Genomic DNA, 24,282 nt, shown 5'->3' on the forward strand with positions numbered 1-24,282 from the left:
TATATAATTTTGTTTTCCTGATTCCTACCTTGGGTTAGGAACATGTGTAATGGTAATTCATAATTAGTTTTGTACATTATTTTTCAATTCTTTTAACTTTGTTTTTCATTTTTCATTTTGTATCATAGTTATTATTTTTTTACCCCTTTATTTATTTCAACGATTTTTCATTTTACAATTTCACAATTTAAACGTTATAATGGCGAATTTTGGTGAATTAACACCCCTTTACAAAAGTTTAAGAAATAAAATGAGCAAACAAGGAACTTGATGGATATTTTAAAGAATAATCAGGGCGTTCAGATCGAAGAGATTTACTCCCTTCACTGTATATACTACCCTGTTAAGATACTTAATTATGGAGGTTTACGTTCCGATAGGTTCCCAGTTGACTGTATGTCTGAGTGTGCCTATGCTTCTTTGCTCGAGAAATCGAAATTTTCAACCAACATTAAGCTGAATGAGAGCTCAATTAAAGGCTCGGTTCGGTCAGAACTGCTCCGGTTCTGCTTCAAAATCTCACCTTTTATTACAACTGAGCTTTCTAACTCAGTCTACTCACTTGTTGATGTGACTTTTCCAAAGCATTATCCTAACAAGCCCCCGTTTATAGTCTTGAAAATGACCATCCCTATGAATAACGAATTGAAAAAAAGACTAAAACTTAAGCTTACCAAGGAAATTAACAGGCTTACTGGGCAACACTGCCTCTTCGAAATCAGCATTTTTTTGGCGGATTTTATGGCCAAAGTTAACTCAGACCGTGAAATTCTATTCGAAGATTCCACCGCCAGAGAATTTACGCAAGATTACAGAAGCGTCTCCTCCGATTCTTCGCATTCTTCAAACTCCTCCAATTCATACATTACCAACACTGTTACTAATATCAGTAACACGGTTGACGGTGCTAACAAAACTGAATATATAAATTCGGAGAGGATATTGGAGGAAAGTGTTGATAATTTAGTGCAGGTTGGAGTGAATAAACAACATAAGGAGTTTGAGTTTCCTGTTTGGTCGATCCAGTCAATAGTTCAGGCGCCAATTTGGTACGAAAATTTTGAGGAAGAAGACGAGAATTCGTCAGATTTACAGCTAGAAAAGGCGACTAAGACTCCCAGTAAAGTTGGTTTCGCTAAGAAACAGACTCACAGGCTTGTGATCTCTGAAGTTACTTCTGAGAGTAGCATAAGGAGTAAGGAGTCTGAGGATCAGAAAATACGCTCAGTGACTAATATTGAGCTGTATTTTACACTTGAGTCCGAAGTTAATTTAAAGCTGATAAAAAAGCTTTTACTCGAATATACTGGAGACACATATTTCAGGTTTCAGATGGATTTTACATCAGTTGAAACAGTTAATTCCAGTATTTCCTCTAGCCTCCTCAGTGTAAAGCACGGTTTAGACCAGAATTTGTACTATATAAAGGCGTTTCATTTACCCTCTTTGTGCCCCTACACTAACCTATCGAACCTTAATGTGAGTAATTTGCTACACTTATTTAGAGTAAAACGAAGAATCATTTTGAATGAAATGATTTCGAGGGTCTCACACCTCTCAAAACTAGAACACAACAGCCTCTGTCGCTACTACCAGTCCTGGCTCGAAAAGAAACCTGACCCAAGCATCATCGAATTCTTAATCCATAACATTGATACACTTCTAAAATATAGATCATTCTCTTCTTTATACAATAGTAACACTAATAACTCAGTTGAAAGTTCTGTTGTCACTAGTAAACAGTTTGGTAACACTAGTGACCATAGTAGTAACACTCAAGGCTCTTTAGAAAGCCATACTGACAACACCAGTAACTCTGTGGAAAATGCCCAGAATGAGTTGTTGATATTATTGTTGAAGTATTTCCCAGGGCTTGGTGAGCATTATTTGTACGAGATCGTGACTGAACGTAATTTGTACGTTCAGGCACAGAACATCAACTGCCACACATTGAGGCATGAGATTGAAACCAATAGTTTGTGGAAAGATGAAAAGCTTATTTGGCGTTTTATCCGTCATTTGTTGGATGTTTTGGCATACTTACATCAGAATAACGTATACCACCAGAGCCTCTCACTAGATAACATTTACGTCCACAACGACCTTTATGGGACTGGAAGAGGTCTGAAAGTGTCGGAGTTTGGAATAACTGGCCTAGCAAGGAAGTTGTTAAAACTTGAAAACGAGTGTGATCGCAAGTTTTGTGACTGCAAAAGGTACAAAAAATCTCTAAAAACTCAGTTATACCTCTCGCATCCCTCAAACTACAACCTCACACCCACCACACTATCCAATATCACATCAAATTTCACCTCCAATATTCATTCCAGACTATATTCCATCGATTTCGACAATCTTAACATTCCAAATACTGTAAATAATAATACTGGAAATGCCGTAAATAATAGTATTAGTAGTATTAACAGTGTTGAAGGTATCAGTAGTAGTGTGAATTTGGAGAACTCTGTACAATTACTGAATAATCAATTAAAGGGCGGTTTATTGAATAACGGAATGATGGGAATGAGTAGTGCGCTGGCGAGCATAAAATCAAGCGAGTTGGACGAGTTGCAGTTTGAGCATAATTGGGACCAGATGGCGGCTGTTCAAGAGGACATGTTTGCTTTAGGGTTGATAATCTTCAGCATGTGGCATCCGCCTGTGGAGGAGAGTGCGCTTTATGAATTACTTTGTTATGTAATTGGGACTCAAACATTTCCCGACTACTTTCTGCAGACAACTCCGTCGATCATCATCACCACTTTGAAGCGTCTGTTGACTCGTGAGAGGAGGCCAACGGCAGTAGAATTGCTCAGAGAGACCCTTGTGCCCCCTGTGGTTGACATTTATATGTACAAACAGTACCTCAGGAAACTAGAAAACCCTCAGTCTGACGAGTCACTTGATGCCCTGAAGTTCCTCATGCATAGAGACTGGAAGTCTGACGTCTCAAAGTATAAACATGACTCCACACTTGAAACAATGACACATAACTCTTATGTCACTGATACACTCGAACGGTTCATGAGATCAAGAGGAGTTATCATACGACCTCCACTACCACTTCAAATCAAGACACCAGATAACGTATTTTTAGCTGAAACCTCCCTATTATACCTTTACTATTGTTATTTTTATTTATTTTACCTGTAATTTATATTAAAGTTTGCATAATATGTGTAGAACGACTTGTTATTGGGGATTGATGAAAGTAACACCGTTTTCTCGGTTGGAGGAAGTGTTCGGCAGTCTTTGCTAAGGTCATTTGAGCTGTATGCAGGAGATGATAGTGGAATTGGAGTGAAACAATTTTCGGTTGGAGATGTTTTTGACGAGGAAAAGTGCATTACTGAGTCGGTTTTCTCAATTACAATGAAGATTGAAGGTGACTCTGGAGTTCCGAAGTCTGCCGGTAAAAAGTCTCTAGACTACAAGAACCTTGATGACAATTGCATTCTGATGATTTCCACTCAAGTTGATCTCATTTTAATCGCAATTCAGTCTGTTTTATCGCTTAACTTTAACCTCGATACTTTTTTAACCATTACCTTTCAGCCGTTAATCATCGACTTCTTGGGGATAGTTTTGGAAACCAACACGGAGGTGGCCACTGAAATATTCCTTAAACTGCAGTCAACAGATATTAATGAGTACACCTTTAACATATTATTGAAGGAGTATTCGATTAATAAAAGTGGCCAGTTAAAGGGACTAGTAGACTTACTTTCAGGACGTTTTAACATTATTTTGGGGCTTAAAAAACTACATTTCCATGTTATAAACTCTAAAATCCCCAAGCTCTATAAAAGGGATTTTATTGCTCTTTATCAACAATTAGCGCAACTGGATACTGAATCTTATAATAATGAAACTACCGATTTTAATATCGAACCCGTTAGTCATAGCCCAGAAATGACTAGTTACAGACAAGAAACCACTATTAATGGAGATAATAAAGAATTTGAAAGTAATAATGAGGTTCAGGGAATAAATGAGTATGAGAAATATTACAAGAGAATGTTATATATGATAGAGTTGGCGGTAATGTTGAAGAAGTTATCACTCGATTCATACTGTTGCATAGAGTGCGTTTTGGGAGTATATTACACTGAAGTTTGCGAGTTTAACACTAATTTCCCCTTTTTCCACCTATTCGTGGTTGATGATAGGAAGAACTTGGTGATGACTGGTGGCTGTTATGGGACTACTTTATCCTTTTTAGAGCCATCAAACGTGCCCAAAGTTGTTCACTTCGATTTGCAGTACTTTTTGGATGATTTGATAAGGCTTTCAGTGAATCATAGCGGAGGCGTTGAAGGGTTTACTGTCAAGCCAACAGTTTCTGACACTGTTGACGTGGTGATAACGTGCCAGACTTCAAAACTCCTCCCGGCAGCCGCATCAATTGCAAATAAACTGATTGACGCAGGGCTTTCGTGCGAGTGCAGAGCCGTCCCACTAATCCTAACCAGCGATTTCAACCACAGGCTCAGAACTATAAAAAGTATCAAGGCAAGAGTTCACTTGCAGAAGTCCTCAAACCCCTCAGAGGAACAACTGGACTCAGTAAAAACTAGCCAAACCCAGGTTGAAAAGGCGAAATCAGCCCAGACAAACTCAGAAAATGATATTCTTGAGGATGAAGAAGACAAAACCCACCATGGCATTTTGTACCATGTGGAACCCATAAACGGGTCGTTCGGCCAGGCCAGAAAGATTTATAATGAAGTTGCACTGGTCCATTTTATAATTGGACAATTAACTTAATTTCTCATTTCTAATGTATTTTAATTTTATATTCGCTGTTTTCCTGTTAGTTATCGTAAAATGTGCCGATTCGTTAAATTTCTTAAAAACCAATAAATTCGACAGGAGTAATTTATTTTCAAGTGATTTTAAAAATTCCAGTACTAAATCTGATAAATTTGACTTATCGCAAAAAAAATTAGCTGAAAATAGTATCTTTTCAAAGTGTGTTGGAAGGAAACTAAAAAGTTTTTTCTTCCTTCTCAATGGCAGTCAAAACTTAAAGAATTTTAATGGAAGAAGATGGTTTGGATTAGATTCTTCGAAGATTTCGGTTGAAATAAGGCCGGGTGTCGGAGGGAAAGAGTCGCTCATATGGGCCTCAGAACTCGCCAAGGCATCTTTCCCTTCCAATTTACACAGATATCCTAACTAAACAATACCTATGCATTCAGTATAGTTGCAGATATCATTTTTCATGAACCAATAATAAATGTGTTAGACTTATAAAAAGTACTGTTTAAAGAAGGATTGTGATGTTGATGAGCAGAAGGTATTATTCTACTCCATTATATGTAAATGATTTAGCTTGGAACCACCATTGTTCTAAATATTACCGGAGAAGATCGTAATTTTAGCCCGAAGTATTTTTTTAATATTGATTACATAGTTATAATATAGTATATAATCGTATCCTAATGTGTATTATAGTACTGAGGGATTGGAGGATAGATTCCTTAGAGAAGGAGGTGTACATCAAGTTAAAAGAGTTCCAATGACTGAAAAATCTGTAATCTCTTAGTTATATTAGTCACCGTGAACATAGCTTACAACTTTATCTTTTAACTACTGTTATTTTATTAATTATATATACTATATTATAGTAAATTGTTAATGTGATATAATAGGGTAGAATGCACTCATCAACGGCAACAGTGGCAGTATTGCCAAGTGAGATGGCTAAGGGAAGGGGTACAAATAACTTTGAGGACGTTTTAGAAGCGGTTGAGATAAACCCCTCTGACATTGAGTGGAAGACGTGCCGAGCAAGTGGCCCAGGAGGTCAAAACGTCAACAAAGTACTAATTTTACTTGATTTTTCCGTTTAGGTTGAAACTGCAGTTTCATTATATCATAAACCAACTGGAATTAAAGTTGAATGTAGTGAAGAGAGGTACTTCATTTCCTGTTATTTATTTATTTACGATAGTTTTGCAGGTATTTAAGTGTAGTTTTAGATCAGATTATAATGTATAATAGTATATTGAAAAATGATATAGATCACAAGGAAAGAATAAGGAATTGGCTTTGAAGAAGCTAAGAGAAGAAATTGCAAGGATTAGAATTGAGGAAATGTTCTCAGAGGCAAGAGTACGAAGAAAATCTCAAGTACATTTTATACAGAATTATTCCACTTTACACATTTATAAACTAATCATACCGAGTTATACAATTTCCCTTAACGAGTTAACACTTTTGTATATGGTTATCAGTATAGAATAAGAGAATACTTGTTTGAATAGATTGAGAGCCCTAAGAGATCGGATAGGACTAGAACTTACTACTACAATACGAACCAAATCATAGACCACCGCTGTGGCTGCAAGTTCAGCCTTGACTACTTCACCAAATGTAGACTGGATGATATCATTTGTTCTCATGTTTAACACCATAATCCCGATTCCAATTTCTTACACATTTTCACAATATAGTTATTCTAATCTTATACAATCGACAATTTTTACATTATATTTATTTTAATTTTATATTAACTAATTAAATTGGATGACTATTTTTTAATTATATATTAAAATTTAAATTTACATACTAGTTTGTACCATAGAATGATTTTAAAAGTGTTAGAACAGAATAAAAACTAATGTCAACTTCTCAAGGTGAAGAAGTTTATAAAAATGAAGAGGAAGTCCAATTTGATGATTTGGAGGAATTATCGCAAGCTTCTAAAAATTCTCTAATAGTTCACAACATGACTGTGGTGGCTGACACAGGAGTGAATTTGGACCTGAGCGAATCTTTAAACAAGTTCGGGAACTCTGTATACGACCCTGCCGAGTTTAACTGTATAAGGCTTGATGTTAGGGTCCGGAAGTCTTTGGACTCCACTCTCAGACTTGCCTTTTCAGAGGAATTTGAGTCAGTTTCAGACATTAAAGTCGTTGAGGCCACCAAGGTCACTAGGATTCCATTCATAATGAACACTTTTCATCCCTATTCTGATTGTCCAACACATCAAACAACCTGGAATAATGGTAAGATTCCATCACTCCCAGTGATTTCATCTATTCTCTCACTAGGCCTTAGTCAATTATCTAATTATACTATATATAGTTAAGGCGTGTATAATGAGTAGAATATACATCGGTAAAGATATCGGTATTTTCTAACGGGAAGATGGCATTGACTGGTGCTAGAAGTTTGTTGTCGGCTGCTGTGGCTTTGGAGAAGGTTTGCAGAGCTCTTAGGAGAAGGATTAACGGGAAAGCTAGAGTCCGTAATATTGTCTGTTCAAATATTCTTGCTGTTTACACTTACCCTCACAAGATAATTTTACCCTTGTTCCACAAGGCATGCAAGGACTCCATTTATGACCCGCACAGGTTCTCAGGTGTTAGAGTTAGAGTTCAAATTAAGTCTCCTCAGACTTTCTTCTCACTCATTAGCATACTCAACAGGTTCAACTTCAGTTCTAAGTATACTGAACCAACTCAGGATACTGAGACAAAACCTGAGCCAGACGAGTTTGACGATGCGGAAGAGGAGGTAGAGGAAATTGTTGAGAATTTTGTAGTTCCTAACGTCACTTCCAGACCCAAAACCCATAAATATAAAGCGAGTAAAATCGGTATTCATAGATTTGTTGATTCAACTATCAAGGATAATAGGAAGGTACGTAAGGGTTTCTAACTTCCTCTATTGTTTCCGAGGGACTTATTTTTACAAAATTTACCTATTTAAGCTTAAAATTTTCATTTTAAATACTATTATCAGCTAAATGCCCCTATCAACTGTAAAACACCTTATAGGTCCACAATTTGGTTCCGAAATTGGTTAAAAAGAAAAGAAAAATGTTGAAAGGTGAAACTATCTGGACTAAAGTTGACCAGACAGCAAAAAAGTTAGAAACAACAGAAGATGAAGTAAAAAAGCCAGAATCTCAATCAAAACCGTCAAAGGAAGAGTTCGTCACTGTCACAGTCTACTCCTCAGGAAACATAACCTTCACCGGAGCCAGATCAATCCCAAGCTTACAGCAAGCGCTTTCTTATATTTACCCATTCCTACAAAATAATCAACGAAAGTATACACACCAGCACTAAAACCATAATGTACTCATTATTTTAAATTCATTTATTTATAATTTAAGATTTATTAAATTATATAATTTAGTTCTAGTCAACTTTATAGCTTGGTGAATAATTAAGAGCAAATTAGTTGTGTTAATAATTTTATGGAAAAGAAGGGGGAAAGGAATTTAGTGAAAATTAATAAACAATACCCATAATAAACCAGTAAAATAAATTTAAAATAGTTATAAATTTTGAAAAAATTAAATTAACAAGGGAAGATAGGAAAATAATGTCAAGTGGTTTGAGCCACTTGTCAGTGGAAGGAATCCCCCTATGTAAGACTAATACAGGCCCATTTGATAATCCTGAGGACTGGGAAACGCGGTTAAATGAGGAGTTTGCAGCTTTAATTCAGTATGTTGAGGAAAATAAACAAAACAACACTGAATGGTTCACACTCGACTGTAACGACAACGGGACTTGGTAATTTTTGCTATTTTTCTCATATTTTTAGCTGGTTTGGAGAATGTTGGTATGTTCACAACATGAAAACGTATAAATTCCAACTAGAACTTGAGGTTTCTGACTTCCTATTCATATTTCTTCGCCTAACTATGTTATTCCTATAGTACTATATGCAGCTGTATATAATAATATAGTAATAATAGTTGACATTATAGTAATAGTTACTGTGTTTATTGGTTTAAAGTGTGATTAGATACCGGCAGGATATCCGAATGCTCCATTTGATATAATAATAAGATCACTGGAGGGTAAAACTGCGAAGATGTATAGAGGTGGTCGGATCTGTTTGGATGCTCATTTCCTTCCTCTTTGGCAGAAAAATGCCCCTAAATATGGTATCGCACATGGCCTCGCTTTAGGCGTAAGTTTCAAACATTTCTCATCTGTTCAGCTCGCTCCCTGGCTAGCCTGTGAAATCCCTCATCTTGTCAATATCGGTGTTCTAGATAACTAATCTACTATTTTCAATATTATTCTTTAGAGTTGATTTAGAATTCCCATTTAATTATTATTTTAGTATCATACATGGTTAATATAGTATTAAAATATATTAATCTGTTTAAAAATTATAGATTTATTTGTTTGAATTTATTCTTGGTTAGAGTTTCGAGTGTTAGGCTGTTACCCAAAGTTCCGACAGTACCGACATTAAAATACTGGTCCAAATCCTGCATTAGTTTCACGTAGGAATTCAAAAGAGATTCCACACTCTCCTCAAGGCCGTACATCCTGTTCAATATCTCGGAAACTCCAACTTCCCTGTCCTTACTCTCACTTTCCAAATCAGTGATGTGGACAAATTTAAGGTCATTAACACGGTTAACGGTGTCAGCGTTAAAGTGAGTGTTCTGACTTTTGAGTGAGGAATAAAAATCAGCTAGCATGTTTAGGTCCCTAATTTGACCCAATTTCTTCACATGAATGCCTCTGGCCATTAGAAGCCAGAGCGGCCAATGGAAAAAGTTGAGCTTGGTGAGCTGGTTCATAAGTTTTATTAAATCATTTATTGGAGCGTTCTTAAGACCGTTTACTACATAGGGGACAAATAAAGTCAGGAGACTCTCGTTCACATGGCCTGTTTTCTCCAAACTTTCCAAACACAATGATATATCGCTCAAGCTTAAATTATCCAAAACTTCAGTAAACAAATTTTGTAATACTGAGTAATCCGCAACTAATTCGTCTGATTGTTTCTCAGGTGCATCAGTTGGTTCTGTTGAGACGTATAAATGTACTGTTAATGAATGTAATGAAATTGCCAGTTTATTGACCAGTTTACTGTCACACAGTCCTGAGGTACTCAAAAGCCTAATCAGGAATGTTATTGTGGTCAGTTTTAAGTGATTTTGATCAACCAATTTGGGAAGCGATTTTACCAACTCATTGAAATAATTAGTAATCTCGCCCAATCTACCATTTACACTGCGTTGGTGTTGCAGATGCGAGTGTATGAGCTGTTGCAAGTGGAAAGAAGATTTGGTGAGGTACTCCGTATAAGTTCTAATGCGGTCTAGGCTGGTGTAAATCATCTTAAAGTAGGGAAAGTAACAGTTGTAGACTGTCTGGAGCGTTGTGTTGAAGGATCGCATTTCTGCTGAGAAGCGGTTCTTCTCAAGGCTCATGAACTTGCCGTCAGAGCCCTTGGATTCAGTGGTTTTTGGAACGTTCTCTGCAAAGAATATAAGCTTTGAAATAAGGCATGAAAGAAGTGAAAAATCTGTCAAGGCATACTGCTCGTATCTCCTACTTAGCTTAGTAAACAGCACTATCATGAAGTAAACCTGCTCAATTGACATGTCAGAAACTGTGGACAGGAGATGACGGTTATAAACCCCCAAGGCTGCATTAAACTCAGACTGCCTAACCCTGAACCAACGACTGTAAGAATCAGCGTATATTGCATATGGACACAATAATAGTAATAATTCATCAATCTTAAAGTTACCAGCAGCCTACACATTTTCTATTTACCACTAATCAGTTAAATATATATAGAATTGTGTTAAATATTAATAACTGCTCATATAACTAAACATACTATTAGTATAAAATGGGATTAGTAGTTAAGTGGGTAAAATAGTGTTATTTATGGGTTACCTGAAGAAGAGAATTGGTTTGTGACTGTAAAACATTAAAACTAGTTTTATTGTACATGACATCAAGTGATGTGTTGCAGAGATACTGTACTCCGAGCTTAGGCTTATTCGTATCCTTGAGGTGTGCAGGTTTTCTGTCCCTAAATGGATTTTTCTGATGAAATTCAGGTCCCTCAGGACGTTCCCTATGGTTACAGATGGATAGAGTTAGGGTTTTGGTTTTGTCGTGGATCTTGGAGAGTGTGTCAACCTCACCCACGAGTTTTAGGTTCCGGGCCAATTTCGGTGCGATAGTCGACCGTATCATCGTTTAAATATTATACAAAATTTTTATTAATATTTTACAAAAAGCTACTTGAATTTTTGTGTGGGCGAAATTCTGTCTGTATCAAATGTGTAGGCATACTTGCCCCTTGGGTAAGGCACCAATCGCTTGAGAGAGACGTACTCGATGCCCTTGTACTTTTGCACAAACTTAAAGTGCCCTAACTTGGTCGGGTCATTTCCACTTCCTGAAACGTTTTTCGGAAATGGAGCAAGTGTCGGATTAACGTTTGGCGGGTAAGGCTGAACGAGTGCAAATTTGCCAGAGGAAGTAGCACAAAGACGAAATTCTCTTGGTCGAGTCTTCCTGTTCGGAAGTCTTCTACCGTTGGCCAAAATACTCCCGGGCGCAACTGGTCTATAAAGTGAAGAATCTCCGTCACCAATCAAGTAGTGAGTACTTTTAATACTCTTCTTCTTCGCCCAGTGCCTAATCCACCTAACTCCACCAATATTAGCTCCAAACACATTAAATCTAGGTAAAAATTCCATCTAACCTATGAAACATTCTGATTAACTCTTTATTTTCAGTGGCCATTACACTATAAAATGTGTAAATAGGGTACTTAAATACCAAACTACAGCTAAATAAAGATTAAATAAACTGTAAATATAGTTTAAATTAACATTAGATTAACACTTATTAAATGATAAAATAACTGTTAAATAAATAATGTGAAGAGTGGTGAGTAAAAAAATTAATGCTAAATTTCTAGGTCCTCGTCCCACTTGATTGATGAGATGTAGGCCCTTCTCTTGGGTCTGTCGTTGAACTTGCAGAAGTCGTGAGGGTCATCAATGTACTCGGCCTCCTTTTCTGGCTGTTTAGGCTTCCTGGTGGCTAAATCCTGCTGCTTGACCTGGAGCCCTACCTGCAAATTCATTCCTCCTTTCTGATACTTAATTCCAACCTTACCAGAGTCACTAACTCTGCGGCCCATATTATCACTATCTCTCTTAATTTCACTATCTTTCTTATTCATTTCGCTAAATCTGCGGGTTATATCACTGAACCTCTTCCCCAAATCACTGTCCTTTCTAGTTACATCAACTTCCCTTTTGCGCTTATACATGTTTGATAAATCAGTCAGTATCGGATTATTTGCCAACAATTGTGTATAATTACTTGTTAAATCTATTGGACACCTTCTTATCGGACATCCTGCCTTCATATTAACATTATTTGCCAAATTAGTGTTAAAATTGATATTAACCAAGTTAGCATTAAATGTACTGCTGTTAATGTTGTTTCCAGAAATATTGTTAGTGTTAATGGCAATTTGGTTAATAGTGTTGGAATTGGGGATTTTACTGGGACATGTGAGAGAAGAAAGGTTAAGCTTCTTAGGCGAGTTAATTTGAATACAAGGGGAATTCAATGATATACAGGGTGAGTTGATCGAGATTGATGGCGAATTGAGAGATATAGAGGGGGAGTTATTGGATTTAATCGCGTTAAGAGGACAAACTCCAGGACTACTAATTGAGCTAATGGCACCCAAAGTCTGTAATAAATCCTTAGGCTTAGTTTGAGTTCTCGAGTGAGTGTTCTGAGTATTAATGTCATCTTTAGGGTCTCCCAGGATGCAAGTTGACCAGCCTGTAAGGAGGGCACTTTCTGTTGGTGAGGTGCATTCCTCTGCCAATTGGCAAAGCTTGAAAACCATGGTTGGATCAACCTGTACGTCCTTCCCTTTCTTCACATTACTCATCAGGCCAGCCAGCTGTAAGATGAACTCTGAGTTGGTGCGTGCAGTACTTGGCGGGGATGTGGTCAGCATTGAAATCTCGTCATCCAAACTGTAAGACGCTGTGAACTCACGGGTCATCCTCCAACGAGAATTCGCCAAAGACTCAAACCGTTTCACCATCTCCTCCACTCTTTCCAAATCGGTCAATACTGGAATCGTCTCAATACCTGAATTATTCATATCCTTAAAATCACCATTAACATCATTTGATTGGTTATCACTGCCTGTATTATTAGTTGCATTATGATTTCTGTTGTTTGTGTTATCTTTTGTATTATTGGTGTCGATGGTATTTTTGGCATTACCAGTGTTGGTGGTATTAGAATTATTTTCCCAATTACCTTCAAAACTCTTAACTGTTACAGAACTATCCGCACTTTCAACATTATTACCACTGCTTGTAGTTATTGATTTCAACAGGTTGTTATACTTGTTTTGAACAATCTTTGTGATTCCAGTTTTCTTAAAATTAGTGCCACCACACTTTTCGCAGCGTGTGAGTGGAATAGGTGTGATATCGGTTGGAATAGTGGGATCAGGGTCGTTTTCCGGGTCGTAGAGGTCGAGTGCGATCCAGAGACTGAAGACTGGGAAGCATGCGTAGAGTCTGCGGATGAGTGAGAATGGACAGCGAAGTACGTCAGCGCAGACTTCGTTGACTACATCGTTTGACGTGAGGTCTCGGATCGCGGCCTTTTGGCTTCGGGTGTAAGAGACAGACTCACGTTCTCTGAGCTCTGGGTTATTCCGAAGTGACCAAAGCCCGGCGCAAAGCGCCAAGTAGTTAAGTTCTGGGTGCAGAAATGGAATGAGTCTGCAGAGGTCCTGTAACACGTCGACTGTGCGGCTGAAGGGGAAAATCATCAAACACAGCTCGGGTCTGAAAAGCCATGCAAACCCAGGCCGTGCTGAATCCTTAGTCAGCATTGCGTTGCCCAAGAAAGATATGTTCCTCGGGACTACCCAAACTCCGTTTGGGAACTGACCGTTGAGGCTTGAACCATCAAAATGGGACTGTAGGTCGTAGTTTAGTTTAAATCCTCTTAACTCACTCACTTTTACTTCATGTTCCTTCTTGTCGTGTAAACTGTGTACCAAAATACGTTCTGGCACTCCCACATATTTGCCTTCAAATATTCTCAGACTAAATCCATCACAACGGCAGGTTCCAACTGAACTCTTTAAATTATCTGCATTTCCACTTTCCACAGAGTTACTGGTAACATCACCATTATTTTCTTCTTTCTTTTCCAAATTATTATTACGATCACCAGTATTACCATTGTTATCGGAGGTGGCGTAGAAGTTGGTTTCATCTGAGGGAGGTTTAATCGGTGCGATAGGTGAGTTTTCAGTGGAGAAAAAGAGGTTAACAACCACGACGTCTATTGACTCATCGTTTTCCGCCAAATTAAGTAGTGATAAACATGAGCCTACGTAGAGGTCGGTGTTGACGTCAAGTTCTCTGGGCAGGAGGCGCCAGTAGCCCTTCTCGAGCTTAACAACAGGTACATTTGGCGGGATAAAATTCCTCAACAGGTACATCCGTTCCTTCAGCTCGTTAGGTACTCGTATCATCAGTTGCCCTGATGAGATAGAAGCCACTGTGCCTGCCTTCCAACCCATCAAACTTCCGTACTTCAACGGAGCCACTTGTACAAAAGTCTCTAAAATCATTTTTAACTAATATATACGAAATTTTTAACTACTAAATACACCCAATAAACACTAATAATGTAACTTAATAGTATAACATAACTAAATTAATAATATAGAGGTCTTAAAAAATACGTTCTGTGATGGTTTGTGGTAAGGTGTTGAGTTTGGGCCACATGTTTGAGTCGGTGGAATTGAACTTTTCAAATTGTACGTGTATGTTATGACGTTCAGATTTATCAAAAGGGATGCTTATAGTCTCTGATTGAACTACTTTAGAGCGGTCAACTGACCCGCAGACAAATCGTGGGAAGTGAGGCTCTCCGCCCGTCTTGTACATTGACGAGAGCGTGTCGACAATCGTCAGACGCTGTTTATTGTATTTAATTCCAGATGAAGTCGTCTTCGACTTCGTACTTGTAGTCACTGACTGACCACTCGATGAGATCTCCTTACCAGTCTTGTTCAGCAACTGGGTAAATGCATTCAATGCTTCTTCATTACTCACTTTCATTTCCGATAATCCTATTCCAAACATTAATGATAAAAAATATACTAGTTACTAATCATTTTTATGTAAATGGACAAATTGTGTAAAGATAAGTCCCGCTGGGGGATAACCGGAATACCAGCTGTGACTAACCTGCAGAAGTGTTTAAGGTTTTAGAAATTTGGCCTTGAGTATTATTACTAGTGTTATTAAGTGCCTTCCTTAATATTGACATTTCTTGGTGATTATAGAGCGATTCCAGCATTTTAATGTGTTTGTTAAGGTAGCTTAGGTTGATGAAGGCGAGAAGTTTCCCAAAAGGAGTGAGATTTCCATACTGATTGGTATTCTGTAGAAGGTTAATTAAAAACTTTTCTAAGGTTCTCAGGGTTGCCACATCTGATGAGGTATAGAGACTTTCATGAACACTAGAGAGGTTTCTCAGCCTCGTGTCTAAATCACTCTGGCCGTAGTTGTAATAACTCGATAAAAGGTATCCATCGCATTCATCCTCAAAATTGTCCTCAAAAAGTCCCAAAATATCACTTGGAGGTAAAGTAGAACCACAGTCAGAGGTTCCCAGGCTGACAGCCCCTGACTCGGCATATGACGTGGGCTCGTCAGCGTCGCTCGGAATCCATTCAAACTTCCCGCCATCATCCAAAACAGCTCCACTCTCACGAGTCGGAGTCATATTACTCGAAAACATTTTCTTCAAAATATTTATTGATTCATCTGATGAATCAAAGAACGTCGAATATGGGACCTTATCCGTACTTTTATCCATGGAACCCTCACTACTGAATGAATTGCTGCCGACTGAACTATTACTAACTGAGTTATTACTGAGTGAATTAATTCTACTAAGTGTATTGACTGTGTTGTCTGGGTTATGGTGACTTCTTGGAGACTGGCCTGAGTATGGGTTTCCTGAGAAACTTCTGTTAAAGACTGATGAAAAGGGATTTGGCTTACATACCACAGGACAAGGTCCTAAACCAGACAAACTATTCAATAGCGAATTATTCATTCTAATTCCATCTCTTACACTATTTTTAACCCTGTTGGGACTTGGTTCAGTGTGGGCTGTATCACTTTTCGAATTCGTATCCAATACCACATTCTGTGAACTATTACCCGTATTAGGCATATTATTATCACTATTCACATTATTTATACCATTATTTGAACCACTAGTATTATTAGCGTTCGTGATATTATTTGTAGTTGTGTTAGCATTACTGAGAGTATTCGTAGCATTCATGTCATGTGTATTGAATAAAGTTTGTGATCCGATTTGTGTAGCTTTGTTAATTCCCAATCTTATAAAGCTGGAGTTACCGTCGAAGGTTTTCATCATAATGGGATTGCAAACCAAATTTTTCCCGACATCAACCTTAGTATTTATCACCTCATTATCGATTTGTTCAATCATGCTCTTTTTCATGTTTTACCAGCTATTCTACATCAACTAGTGCTGCTCATATAATAAGAGTGTGTTTTTTAAAATTGGCGAATAAAGTTAATGTGTAATAGCAATTGTAGCATGAGAGGGTTAGTGAGGACAAGGCATCTTATTTCAATTTAAGTCAATGTAGAAACAGTCGAATCTAAACAGATTTATACCTTACACTTGAACAAATCTATCAAGTGGTGATATATGATTGTGACAAATTAATGTGTAAATTGAATTTTTAAGCTTGTGTCTTATGGTGCTATTTTGTGGGGTAACTTTCTGAAAATGAATTGAGAAAGTACCTGCGCGGTTGGTAATAAAATTATCAGAACCGCCTGATTAAGTGTGGAATGAATGGATAATAGTGGGTAATAAAAGAAACAAAGTTAAAATGGGGCAATTGTTCAAAAATGCATAATTTAAGTCTTTAAAATAAAGTGAAATTATGGGATTAAAATAACTTATAAAATTATCCAAATTCAAGCAATTCAATTGATAACAAAACTTCGATGGTATAAAGTTCTTGGATCAATCGTGTTGGGATTGTTTGAAAAAAAATCAAAAAATTTCTTAATGTACAAAAAATATAATTTGAATGAACGTGATATGGGTTTATGATGAAAAATCGTGTGTGAATACATAAAGATATGTTACAGAGATAAAAAAGGTCGTCTGTTTCCTTAAAATGAAAGGACTGAAAGGGTCCCAATATTAAAAGGACTGAAATAACGAGTCAGTTCCCAATGTGAATGAAAAGAAATTTTATCAAAACGACAGATTCCAATTTTGTTGCGTCTTTAATCTGTGATGAAACAAAGGTTGTTAAAATATTCTCAAATTAAACTACTTGAAGAACGAAATAATAAAATAACAAAAAACTTAGAAAATCCGGGCAAAAAGGGCCATCGGAACATTTATCACTCTAAAGGCAAAAATACTCATGTTAATAACGTGTAATTTGTCAGAAAATTAAGCAAAAGATCAACTTTTCAATTATATTCTATCATTGCTTCCTGGTGACACTACAATTAATCAGGTTCTTTTCAAAAAGCTTATTCCTAAATTTTCACACTCTTCCTTCTCAAATGTTAGATTTTTGATTTTATTTAGTAGATTTCTCAGTTTTAGGTCCTTAATACTCAAATGTGTCGTCTCCCTATCAATCCACATAACAACCCGTTACTCTTAATTTATTCCTCTAAAAATATTCTTCTTTCCACCATTGACACATTCGTTTCAGGGTTTTTTATTTTTAGCATTTTTTATTGTTATTTCGGCGTTTTTTATCCTCTACAGTTCGTATATTTTGACTCTTGAACACAATTATCCTTTCAATTTTTAAACTAGTTCTGTTTTATTTAAACTTATATTATTGCCTTATTTATTACATTAAATGAGATATAATAGTTATCCGATATTAAAGTTTTAAAAATGTAGAGATTCTAAATAAATTGCGTAATCCTTTAACCGGAATTAGGTATATTTCTTGGTTGTGTTAACATTATCTTAGGCATGGATTATTCTTTAGTATATACTTAATACGTAATGTTAAATACAATGTACTTAATTAATGCTATTATATATGTGTGTTGTATACAGTAATATACTATATAAAATATTCATATCCGGGTATATGTGTATTGTTGAGATTGATATGGAAAATTGTAAAGAAAAGGAATAAAAATTAAAGGTGTTGGAAAACCTAAGAAGTATTATCTAATTCCAACAATTTATCACTTAATGTTTAAATATGTAAATTTTTATAACAGTTCGTTTTTCAAGTTTACCCATGGGGTGTTGTTTAGTAATAATATAAAAAAGGGACCATAGCCATGTCAAATAACATCTATCAATTTTATTAATTTATTTTTTACAGTAATATCAGATTCAATCACAGTATTTTTATCTTACCCGTGATTTCGTATTTGTAATTTTGTGGAATCACAAAACATTTTAAAAGTCTTACGATGGAGTCTTTTGAGCATATAATCTTGTAGCATACATTTGATTGATTTTTGTATTTTAAAAAATGGATACTTTGGAGGTCGATATCGACGAAAACGTAGATGACTTAGGCTATAACGAAGAGTATGACCCTGAGGAACACCAAAATAACAGAAAATCTAACAAGGAAATTGATTACCAGGAGTTAGAAGAGGATTTTAATAGAAGATCGTTCGATTATGGGCCTTCGCGATCAAAAAGGAGAAACTTTAGAACACAAAGGCCTTGCCAAAGGCATAGAGAAAACTTTAGGTATCAAAACCATAGAGAATCCAGAGGTTACGGACCTTACTCTAAGCAAAATAGCCTTCCAAATCGCACTAATCTACCGCCAAAGGCTGACGAAGATGAGCTGAAGCAAATTGATGCAAAACTAGTTACCCTGCTCGACTCATTTTCAACTGCCAAAGAGGATATTCTCTCGGTTTTAGAAGATCTTAAATTAGTAACGGATAAACATAATAAAGTTATTGCCGCAACTCTGGTTAAATGTGTTGAGTCATTTCCAGTCAAGACAGGTACCAAATGTTCACTCGTGTATAGTTATTCCATAACCTATTAATTATATACATAAAATATTAATGAATGTATAGGAGCATATGCAAGTTTGGTTGGACTTTTGAAAGTGAGCGGAAAGACTGATCTGGTGGACTTAATAAACCAGCAGGTTTTGTATAATCTGGGATTAAAGTTGTCGAATGGAGACCGAACAGCCTGTGTGTTGCTGCTGCGGTTTCTTATCGGACTACACTGCTCGAATGTGACTTCAAACTCAGTATTTGAAATTTTGACTCTTCTTCTAAAGCTCGCGAATGAGGTTGAAAACTTCCCCTACGATACCAGTGTGGACTACGTAAAGTCTGTAGTAATCCTGGATAATCTAAACTACATGGTGCTGGCGAGTATTCCCTGGTTCAGCAGGGAAGCATTCATGACAAACGTCGAGACTATAACTTCTATGTGCGAGAAGCTTTTTGAGTACTCTGAGAGAAGAATGAGGTTAATGGAGTCCCTGCCCTCAGATCTAGAATTTAACCCTAACCTTGACTTGTCAGACTTTTACGCCAAGAGTGGAAATACGAAAAAGTTTAACCCTTACGTGTTCAAGTTTTATTATAAGGATACTGTTAACTTGAATTTGGATGACAGATTCACCTCAGGAGTTCACGCTCTAAAATCACTCCTCAAGGTACTTTTTACTTAAACTTGTTAATTAGTTGCATATTCACGTGGCAATTAGTTAAATAAATTTAACTCACTAATGTTAATTGTTGATGATTAGAATGATTGGACGAGTTCAACAACGTATCGTTTTTACCAGAGCAAGGGGATTGTGGAGAAGCTTAAGGACTCATCGGACTATACAGAGAACAAAGTCACGTCAGATAATTTAAACTCAGTTTTACACTTGGATCTTAAGAACTTCAATAACTTCAAACCCCTTTTACCGAAAACATTCAATTTCAATTATGTACTCGATAAGTCACAACTAACTACAACACACGACAAATGGTATTAATTATCTATAATATTAGTGTATTAGTCGTATTATTGACTGTAGTGTCAAATTTATTAAAATTTATTGATAGTTAAATTATTGGATAATAGAGTTTATGAATGTGTTTTAGGTTATTTGAAGAGCATGTATATTATGTATTTGAGCTATTTTCGGACGATTCACTCAGATGTGCACAGCAGTTGTTAGCAATACCATTGAATGAGGAGTTTAAGGAGTACGGGATAGTTGATGTGCTGCTTAACCTGTCTCTTTCCAAGTTTTATGACAATTACTACTCAATCTTCGGCACTCTGGTGATGCATAACCTGTGTACCCTGGAGGAGAAGACGGAGGATATCTTCTACTCGTACGTTTCTCAGCTGTTGGCAGAGACGGATAAGCTGGATTCGTGGGTGCTGAACACGATGGTGAATATCTGTAGCTTCTGGTTCAACATGGAGTTTTGCAAGATCAGGACGTCGTCAGACGATATTAACGTTGAGGGAGAGAACAGTGATGAGATTAGGAAGGACCTGATCAGGCAGAAGAATAGCAGACTTTTCAAGACACTCTTTAAGCCGAGTAACTGCGCTAACAACTATAACTTGAGGCTAATTGAGAAGATTTCAAGGCTGGTTTACATGGATAGACTCTTAACGTATTCTCCAACTGACCTAGAATCTGAGATCAGAGCACTTGGAGTGTCCAAGGATTTCAAGAATAAACCCTACGAACACTTACTCTTCTTGAACATGTTACACTTTAATAAGCTCGCAGATGAGGAAAACGAGTTGAGGAATAGAAGAATTGTGTCATTTATTAACAACTATACAAATAAGCCGTATCTCAAAGAACAGCCAAAACACCTGTTCTCAGAAACCAAGGAAACCAAAGATTATGATGAGGTTATACATACAGATGAGGATTTAATACTTAATACACAAGCAACAAATACTAATTTGACCAATTCACAGCTAGATTTGAATACTAACTTAACGAGTATACAAGTCGATTTGAATTCTAATTTAACAAATACACAAACAGCAAATTTGGTGAGTGCCGGCAATGTGGAGGTTTGGAAACGAGATGATTTGATACTGTTGTTTTGGGATACGTTGTTGATATTTGGAAGTAAGTCAATGACACACCTGTACAGGTTATTGGAGTTCCATTCGGATGTTTTGAAGATGTTTGAAACACCAGAATCGCCATTTGAGGAAAGTTTGCCCTATAAAGTTATGTGGCAGACAGTAGTGACATTTGAAAGGGATCATAAGAGACTGGAGCTATCATTTGACTTTTTCATAAGAAACAATGTGTTCACATGTCCAATGATTTTAAAGTTTCTGTTCACGCTACCAGCTAACGTACTGATGTCCAACTTTTTCTTTTACGCAGTTAACTCCGTGTTCTCAGAAGTGCATTCAAGACTGGTAAACTTTAGAGAAAGCTATAAAGTGGCCTTGAGAGAATTAGCAGGCACTGTTGCAATGGAGGCAAAGAAGCAGGAACTGGATACCGTGGAGCTAGACTACTTTAATTTTTTCGAACAATTCGTACGTTTGGTTAGTGACAGGCTTTCAACATCAGACGCCAACATCAGAAAAGTACTGGAAGAACTTTTAGTTAGGAAACTTGTAAAGTATTCTTTACAGGAAAAGGTGAACATCAAACTATACAATTCTGTAACAAATGTTCATGAAACTGTCAAAGTTACACTATACATATTGGCAATGCCATCATACCTATTACCATAATATATTATTACATACCTATATAAATATTATATACAATATATTGATTATTATATACAATATATTAACTATTGTATACGTGTATTATCTAAAAGATTTAGGGTTTAATATTATATATTCCTCTTTCTTGGGTCTAGCCTGGATAATTTTCATTAGTTGGAATTTATACATGAGTGAGAGGGCGTGGAAAACAGGGTCAATGTTGGCCATGTCTTTCCGAGTCATGTTTCTAGTGTTGGCGAAAAGGTCCAAGAAGTCCAAATCGGTCTGGAAAACTGAGTCGAAGGAGTCTATTTGTCTAAGCGATGAGAGGTTCATGAAGTTGCCTAGGTGAATGAAATCGTCTGAAACGGACAAATGATTACATTTTCTGAAAGTGGGTAGACCAAACTTAACGTGTTGAGATATTTCAAAGGGGTTCCTCTTGTAAAAGGTTAAGTTCTTGTTAAATGGAAGAGCCTGGTTAGTCTTGGATCCGTAAACGAAAGGGAGTGAACTTGAAGGCTCAGCACACTTGAAAAGCTGCACCACAGGCATATTCTCGTAGTAAACCTCCTGCTCTATCAGAAGACGGAGCATAATCTCGTTGTACCTAAACTCCTTCTCGTGGCATTGGATAAACCGCTTATGACGCTTTAAACCCTTTTTCGAATTCGATAACATCATGGAGTTGGCAAGCCTAACGAAGACGAAGTTCACATTCACAGGCCTGTTGTGGTCCCTTTTGTCGATTTGGATAATCCTCTTCTGGTCCATGAGTTTATACTTTTTTCGTTCCTCAGCCGATTTAACGTCCTTGTAACTGGTGTTGTAAAGCTCATTAAAGGCCTTGTCAACGAGCTTGTTGTACTTGATGTGGCCAAACATGGGCATCCACCAGTTGAAATCGTATTTCTCCTTAGAAAACTCCAAGATTTTAAGAGTTTCATCCAAGTCTGAAACTGTTAAGGTGAATTTTACTGGCTGAATATTGTCGTAGTCAGGCTCAGGAGGGATTGGCAAGTTGTTCCTTTTGGCCTTTTGAACCTCCAATTCGTACTTCTCCTTTAGATTTTGACGCCGTTCTAACTCCTCAATGAGGTCATTAAGTGTTTCACGTTTCTTTTTGTGAGTTATGGGAGGATGCCTGGTGAAGTAATAGTTACCCAGAAGCTGATCTACAGCCCTAACGAGTGCGATAGATTCAGATTGCCAGGCGCAATAGAAAACGAGAGCATAGTATGTGTTAGGTTTGAGTGGGTTGTAAATCTCGAGATTAGCGAAATCATCTGGTTCAGGATCATAAGCCTGAGACCACTCTCTGTAATTCGATAAAAAAGAGATCAATTTATTGACGTAAAATGAAAGAATCTCCCTTCCGTCCCTGAAAAGAACAAGCTTGTTCTTATCCTGATGCTCAATTTGGACAATGGGCAAGGAAGTTATGTTTAAAGGTGTTGTAATTCTAGAACTTCCGAAATTTTTAATCCTGAAATCAGACAAAGGGTCGTCAAGGATGTAGATAGGAGGAGGTTTAGGCTTCGGGGAAGGAATCCTGGGATTTACAGCTTCTATTTCAGCCGGTTCAAATAAATTTACTGAAAAATCAGTATGTGAGCTGGAATTTGGATATTTTACAGAAAAATTAGGGTAATGTGTATAAAAGTGTTCGACATTATTAAAGTAGCGAAAACAACAGCAAAAAGAAACCGAGTTTAATAAAATTTTAAAAAACATTATAAATTAAAATATTACCATGTATACAAATAAGATGAATCATCTTTAAAAGATTTAATCTAAACAATTTACAATCTGGCAATTTTCCAAGCGTGATAGTATAAAAGAATAAATTTACAAAACTAAATTATTCATCTTCATTATTGTTATTTTCTAGTGTGTATCCTGAATTTCAATGAATAGTAAAGAACAAACCCATTTCAGCCAACAGTTTGTCTCTCTTGTCAGAATTAAAGAGAGTGTTGGATTCCTCCCGTTCCTTCTGATTAATCCTAGTAAAATTTAAATATTTTAGTGAAGGAATCTTGTGAATTAGGTACTCTCTGAAGTGAGGAACACTAAAATAATATAACACATTGGTAAAAACATACGCAACGACGTGGTTGTCGAGTACGGCTAGCCTTTCTAATTTTTTACCTAAAATATATTAGAAAATGTGTGGAATACAGTTGAAGAGTGGCTCAAGTTGTGAAACGCTTGTAATCTGAAGATTCCATGTTGAAACATTAAAACGTACGGAATTATTGGTTAAAACCAAAGAAGTTAAGTTTGGAAGGGATTCTGAAATATCATTAGCGATTTTGGAAATGCGATTTCCGGCAACAATCTAAAATTTAATGATGAAGTGAGGAAAATTACCAAAGTTTTAAGCCTAGTTAGTAGCGGGAAATTTTCTAACTTTATTATATCATTGTTTGAAAGATCTATAGAATCATAATCGTCATTTGTGGTTCCGAGGTTAGCAATTACGGAGATTCTTAAACCTAAACATCAATTAAACACCTAAACTAACCCCTCAAAGATAAAGTGCGATCTCCTGTGGGACATAAAAGATGGTACCCCCTTGAAATTATATCAGGGCTCAATTTCATTATAAATATACACTAAAATACAAATAAAATCAAAATTGTGGGTTTGTGATTCTACGTTCACGATATAAAAATAAATTTTAAACCCA

General features: G+C 36.7%; 9 protein-coding genes across 9 annotated transcripts; 5 read left to right on the forward strand and 4 right to left on the reverse strand.

Moving 5' to 3' along the window:
- Window positions 1-75: 75 nt before the first annotated feature.
- TpMuguga_01g00421 (RWD domain protein) lies at window positions 76-4,767 on the forward strand (the record flags this gene model as incomplete). The annotated part of the gene is made up of 2 exons (XM_760855.2): window positions 76-3,087; window positions 3,184-4,767. Exons 1-2 carry the CDS (start codon window positions 271-273, stop codon window positions 4,765-4,767), a joined length of 4,401 nt encoding a protein of 1,466 aa, XP_765948.1. The 5' UTR covers window positions 76-270.
- prfA (RF-1 domain protein) lies at window positions 4,737-6,484 on the forward strand. Its single transcript, XM_061304994.1, has 8 exons — window positions 4,737-5,143; window positions 5,249-5,299; window positions 5,335-5,390; window positions 5,458-5,536; window positions 5,655-5,825; window positions 5,856-5,920; window positions 6,027-6,135; window positions 6,270-6,484. Exons 1-8 carry the CDS (start codon window positions 4,781-4,783, stop codon window positions 6,411-6,413), a joined length of 1,038 nt encoding a protein of 345 aa, XP_061161568.1. The 5' UTR covers window positions 4,737-4,780; the 3' UTR covers window positions 6,414-6,484.
- TpMuguga_01g02800 (Transcription factor TFIID TATA-binding protein TBP) lies at window positions 6,469-8,110 on the forward strand. Its single transcript, XM_760858.2, has 3 exons — window positions 6,469-7,016; window positions 7,118-7,653; window positions 7,791-8,110. The coding sequence occupies exons 1-3, from the start codon at window positions 6,626-6,628 to the stop codon at window positions 8,082-8,084; spliced, it is 1,221 nt and encodes a 406-aa protein (XP_765951.2). The 5' UTR covers window positions 6,469-6,625; the 3' UTR covers window positions 8,085-8,110.
- Window positions 8,111-8,119: 9 nt separating this feature from the next.
- TpMuguga_01g00425 (Ubiquitin-fold modifier-conjugating enzyme 1 family protein) lies at window positions 8,120-9,081 on the forward strand. The gene is made up of 4 exons (XM_061304995.1): window positions 8,120-8,537; window positions 8,569-8,632; window positions 8,773-8,940; window positions 8,971-9,081. Exons 1-4 carry the CDS (start codon window positions 8,344-8,346, stop codon window positions 9,031-9,033), a joined length of 489 nt encoding a protein of 162 aa, XP_061161569.1. The 5' UTR covers window positions 8,120-8,343; the 3' UTR covers window positions 9,034-9,081.
- Window positions 9,035-11,672, reverse strand: TpMuguga_01g00426 (uncharacterized protein). Its single transcript, XM_760860.2, has 2 exons — window positions 10,677-11,672; window positions 9,035-10,531 (listed from the first exon to the last, which is right to left on the reverse strand). Exons 1-2 carry the CDS (start codon window positions 10,980-10,982, stop codon window positions 9,146-9,148), a joined length of 1,692 nt encoding a protein of 563 aa, XP_765953.2. The 5' UTR covers window positions 10,983-11,672; the 3' UTR covers window positions 9,035-9,145.
- A 10-nt stretch (window positions 11,673-11,682) lies between these two features.
- TpMuguga_01g02125 (uncharacterized protein) lies at window positions 11,683-17,331 on the reverse strand. Its single transcript, XM_061305184.1, has 3 exons — window positions 15,050-17,331; window positions 14,542-14,931; window positions 11,683-14,417 (listed from the first exon to the last, which is right to left on the reverse strand). Exons 1-3 carry the CDS (start codon window positions 16,341-16,343, stop codon window positions 11,704-11,706), a joined length of 4,398 nt encoding a protein of 1,465 aa, XP_061161958.1. The 5' UTR covers window positions 16,344-17,331; the 3' UTR covers window positions 11,683-11,703.
- Window positions 17,332-18,123: 792 nt separating this feature from the next.
- Window positions 18,124-21,625, forward strand: TpMuguga_01g00430 (MIF4G like family protein). The gene is made up of 4 exons (XM_760864.2): window positions 18,124-18,874; window positions 18,950-19,545; window positions 19,639-19,868; window positions 19,985-21,625. Exons 1-4 carry the CDS (start codon window positions 18,382-18,384, stop codon window positions 21,609-21,611), a joined length of 2,946 nt encoding a protein of 981 aa, XP_765957.1. The 5' UTR covers window positions 18,124-18,381; the 3' UTR covers window positions 21,612-21,625.
- Window positions 21,626-21,690: 65 nt separating this feature from the next.
- TpMuguga_01g00431 (uncharacterized protein) lies at window positions 21,691-23,386 on the reverse strand (the record flags this gene model as incomplete). The annotated part of the gene is made up of 1 exon (XM_760865.2): window positions 21,693-23,374. Exon 1 carries the CDS (start codon window positions 23,322-23,324, stop codon window positions 21,693-21,695), a length of 1,632 nt encoding a protein of 543 aa, XP_765958.1. The 5' UTR covers window positions 23,325-23,374.
- On the reverse strand, window positions 23,360-24,265 carry TpMuguga_01g00432 (Leucine-rich repeat family protein). Its single transcript, XM_061304996.1, has 6 exons — window positions 24,118-24,265; window positions 23,964-24,088; window positions 23,842-23,931; window positions 23,696-23,808; window positions 23,520-23,662; window positions 23,360-23,489 (listed from the first exon to the last, which is right to left on the reverse strand). Exons 1-4 carry the CDS (start codon window positions 24,194-24,196, stop codon window positions 23,752-23,754), a joined length of 351 nt encoding a protein of 116 aa, XP_061161570.1. The 5' UTR covers window positions 24,197-24,265; the 3' UTR covers window positions 23,360-23,489; window positions 23,520-23,662; window positions 23,696-23,751.
- Window positions 24,266-24,282: the final 17 nt, after the last annotated feature.

The sequence above is a fragment of the Theileria parva genome, chromosome 1 (genome assembly GCF_000165365.1).
Source record: "Theileria parva strain Muguga chromosome 1, complete sequence, whole genome shotgun sequence".
NCBI lineage: Eukaryota > Apicomplexa > Aconoidasida > Piroplasmida > Theileriidae > Theileria > Theileria parva.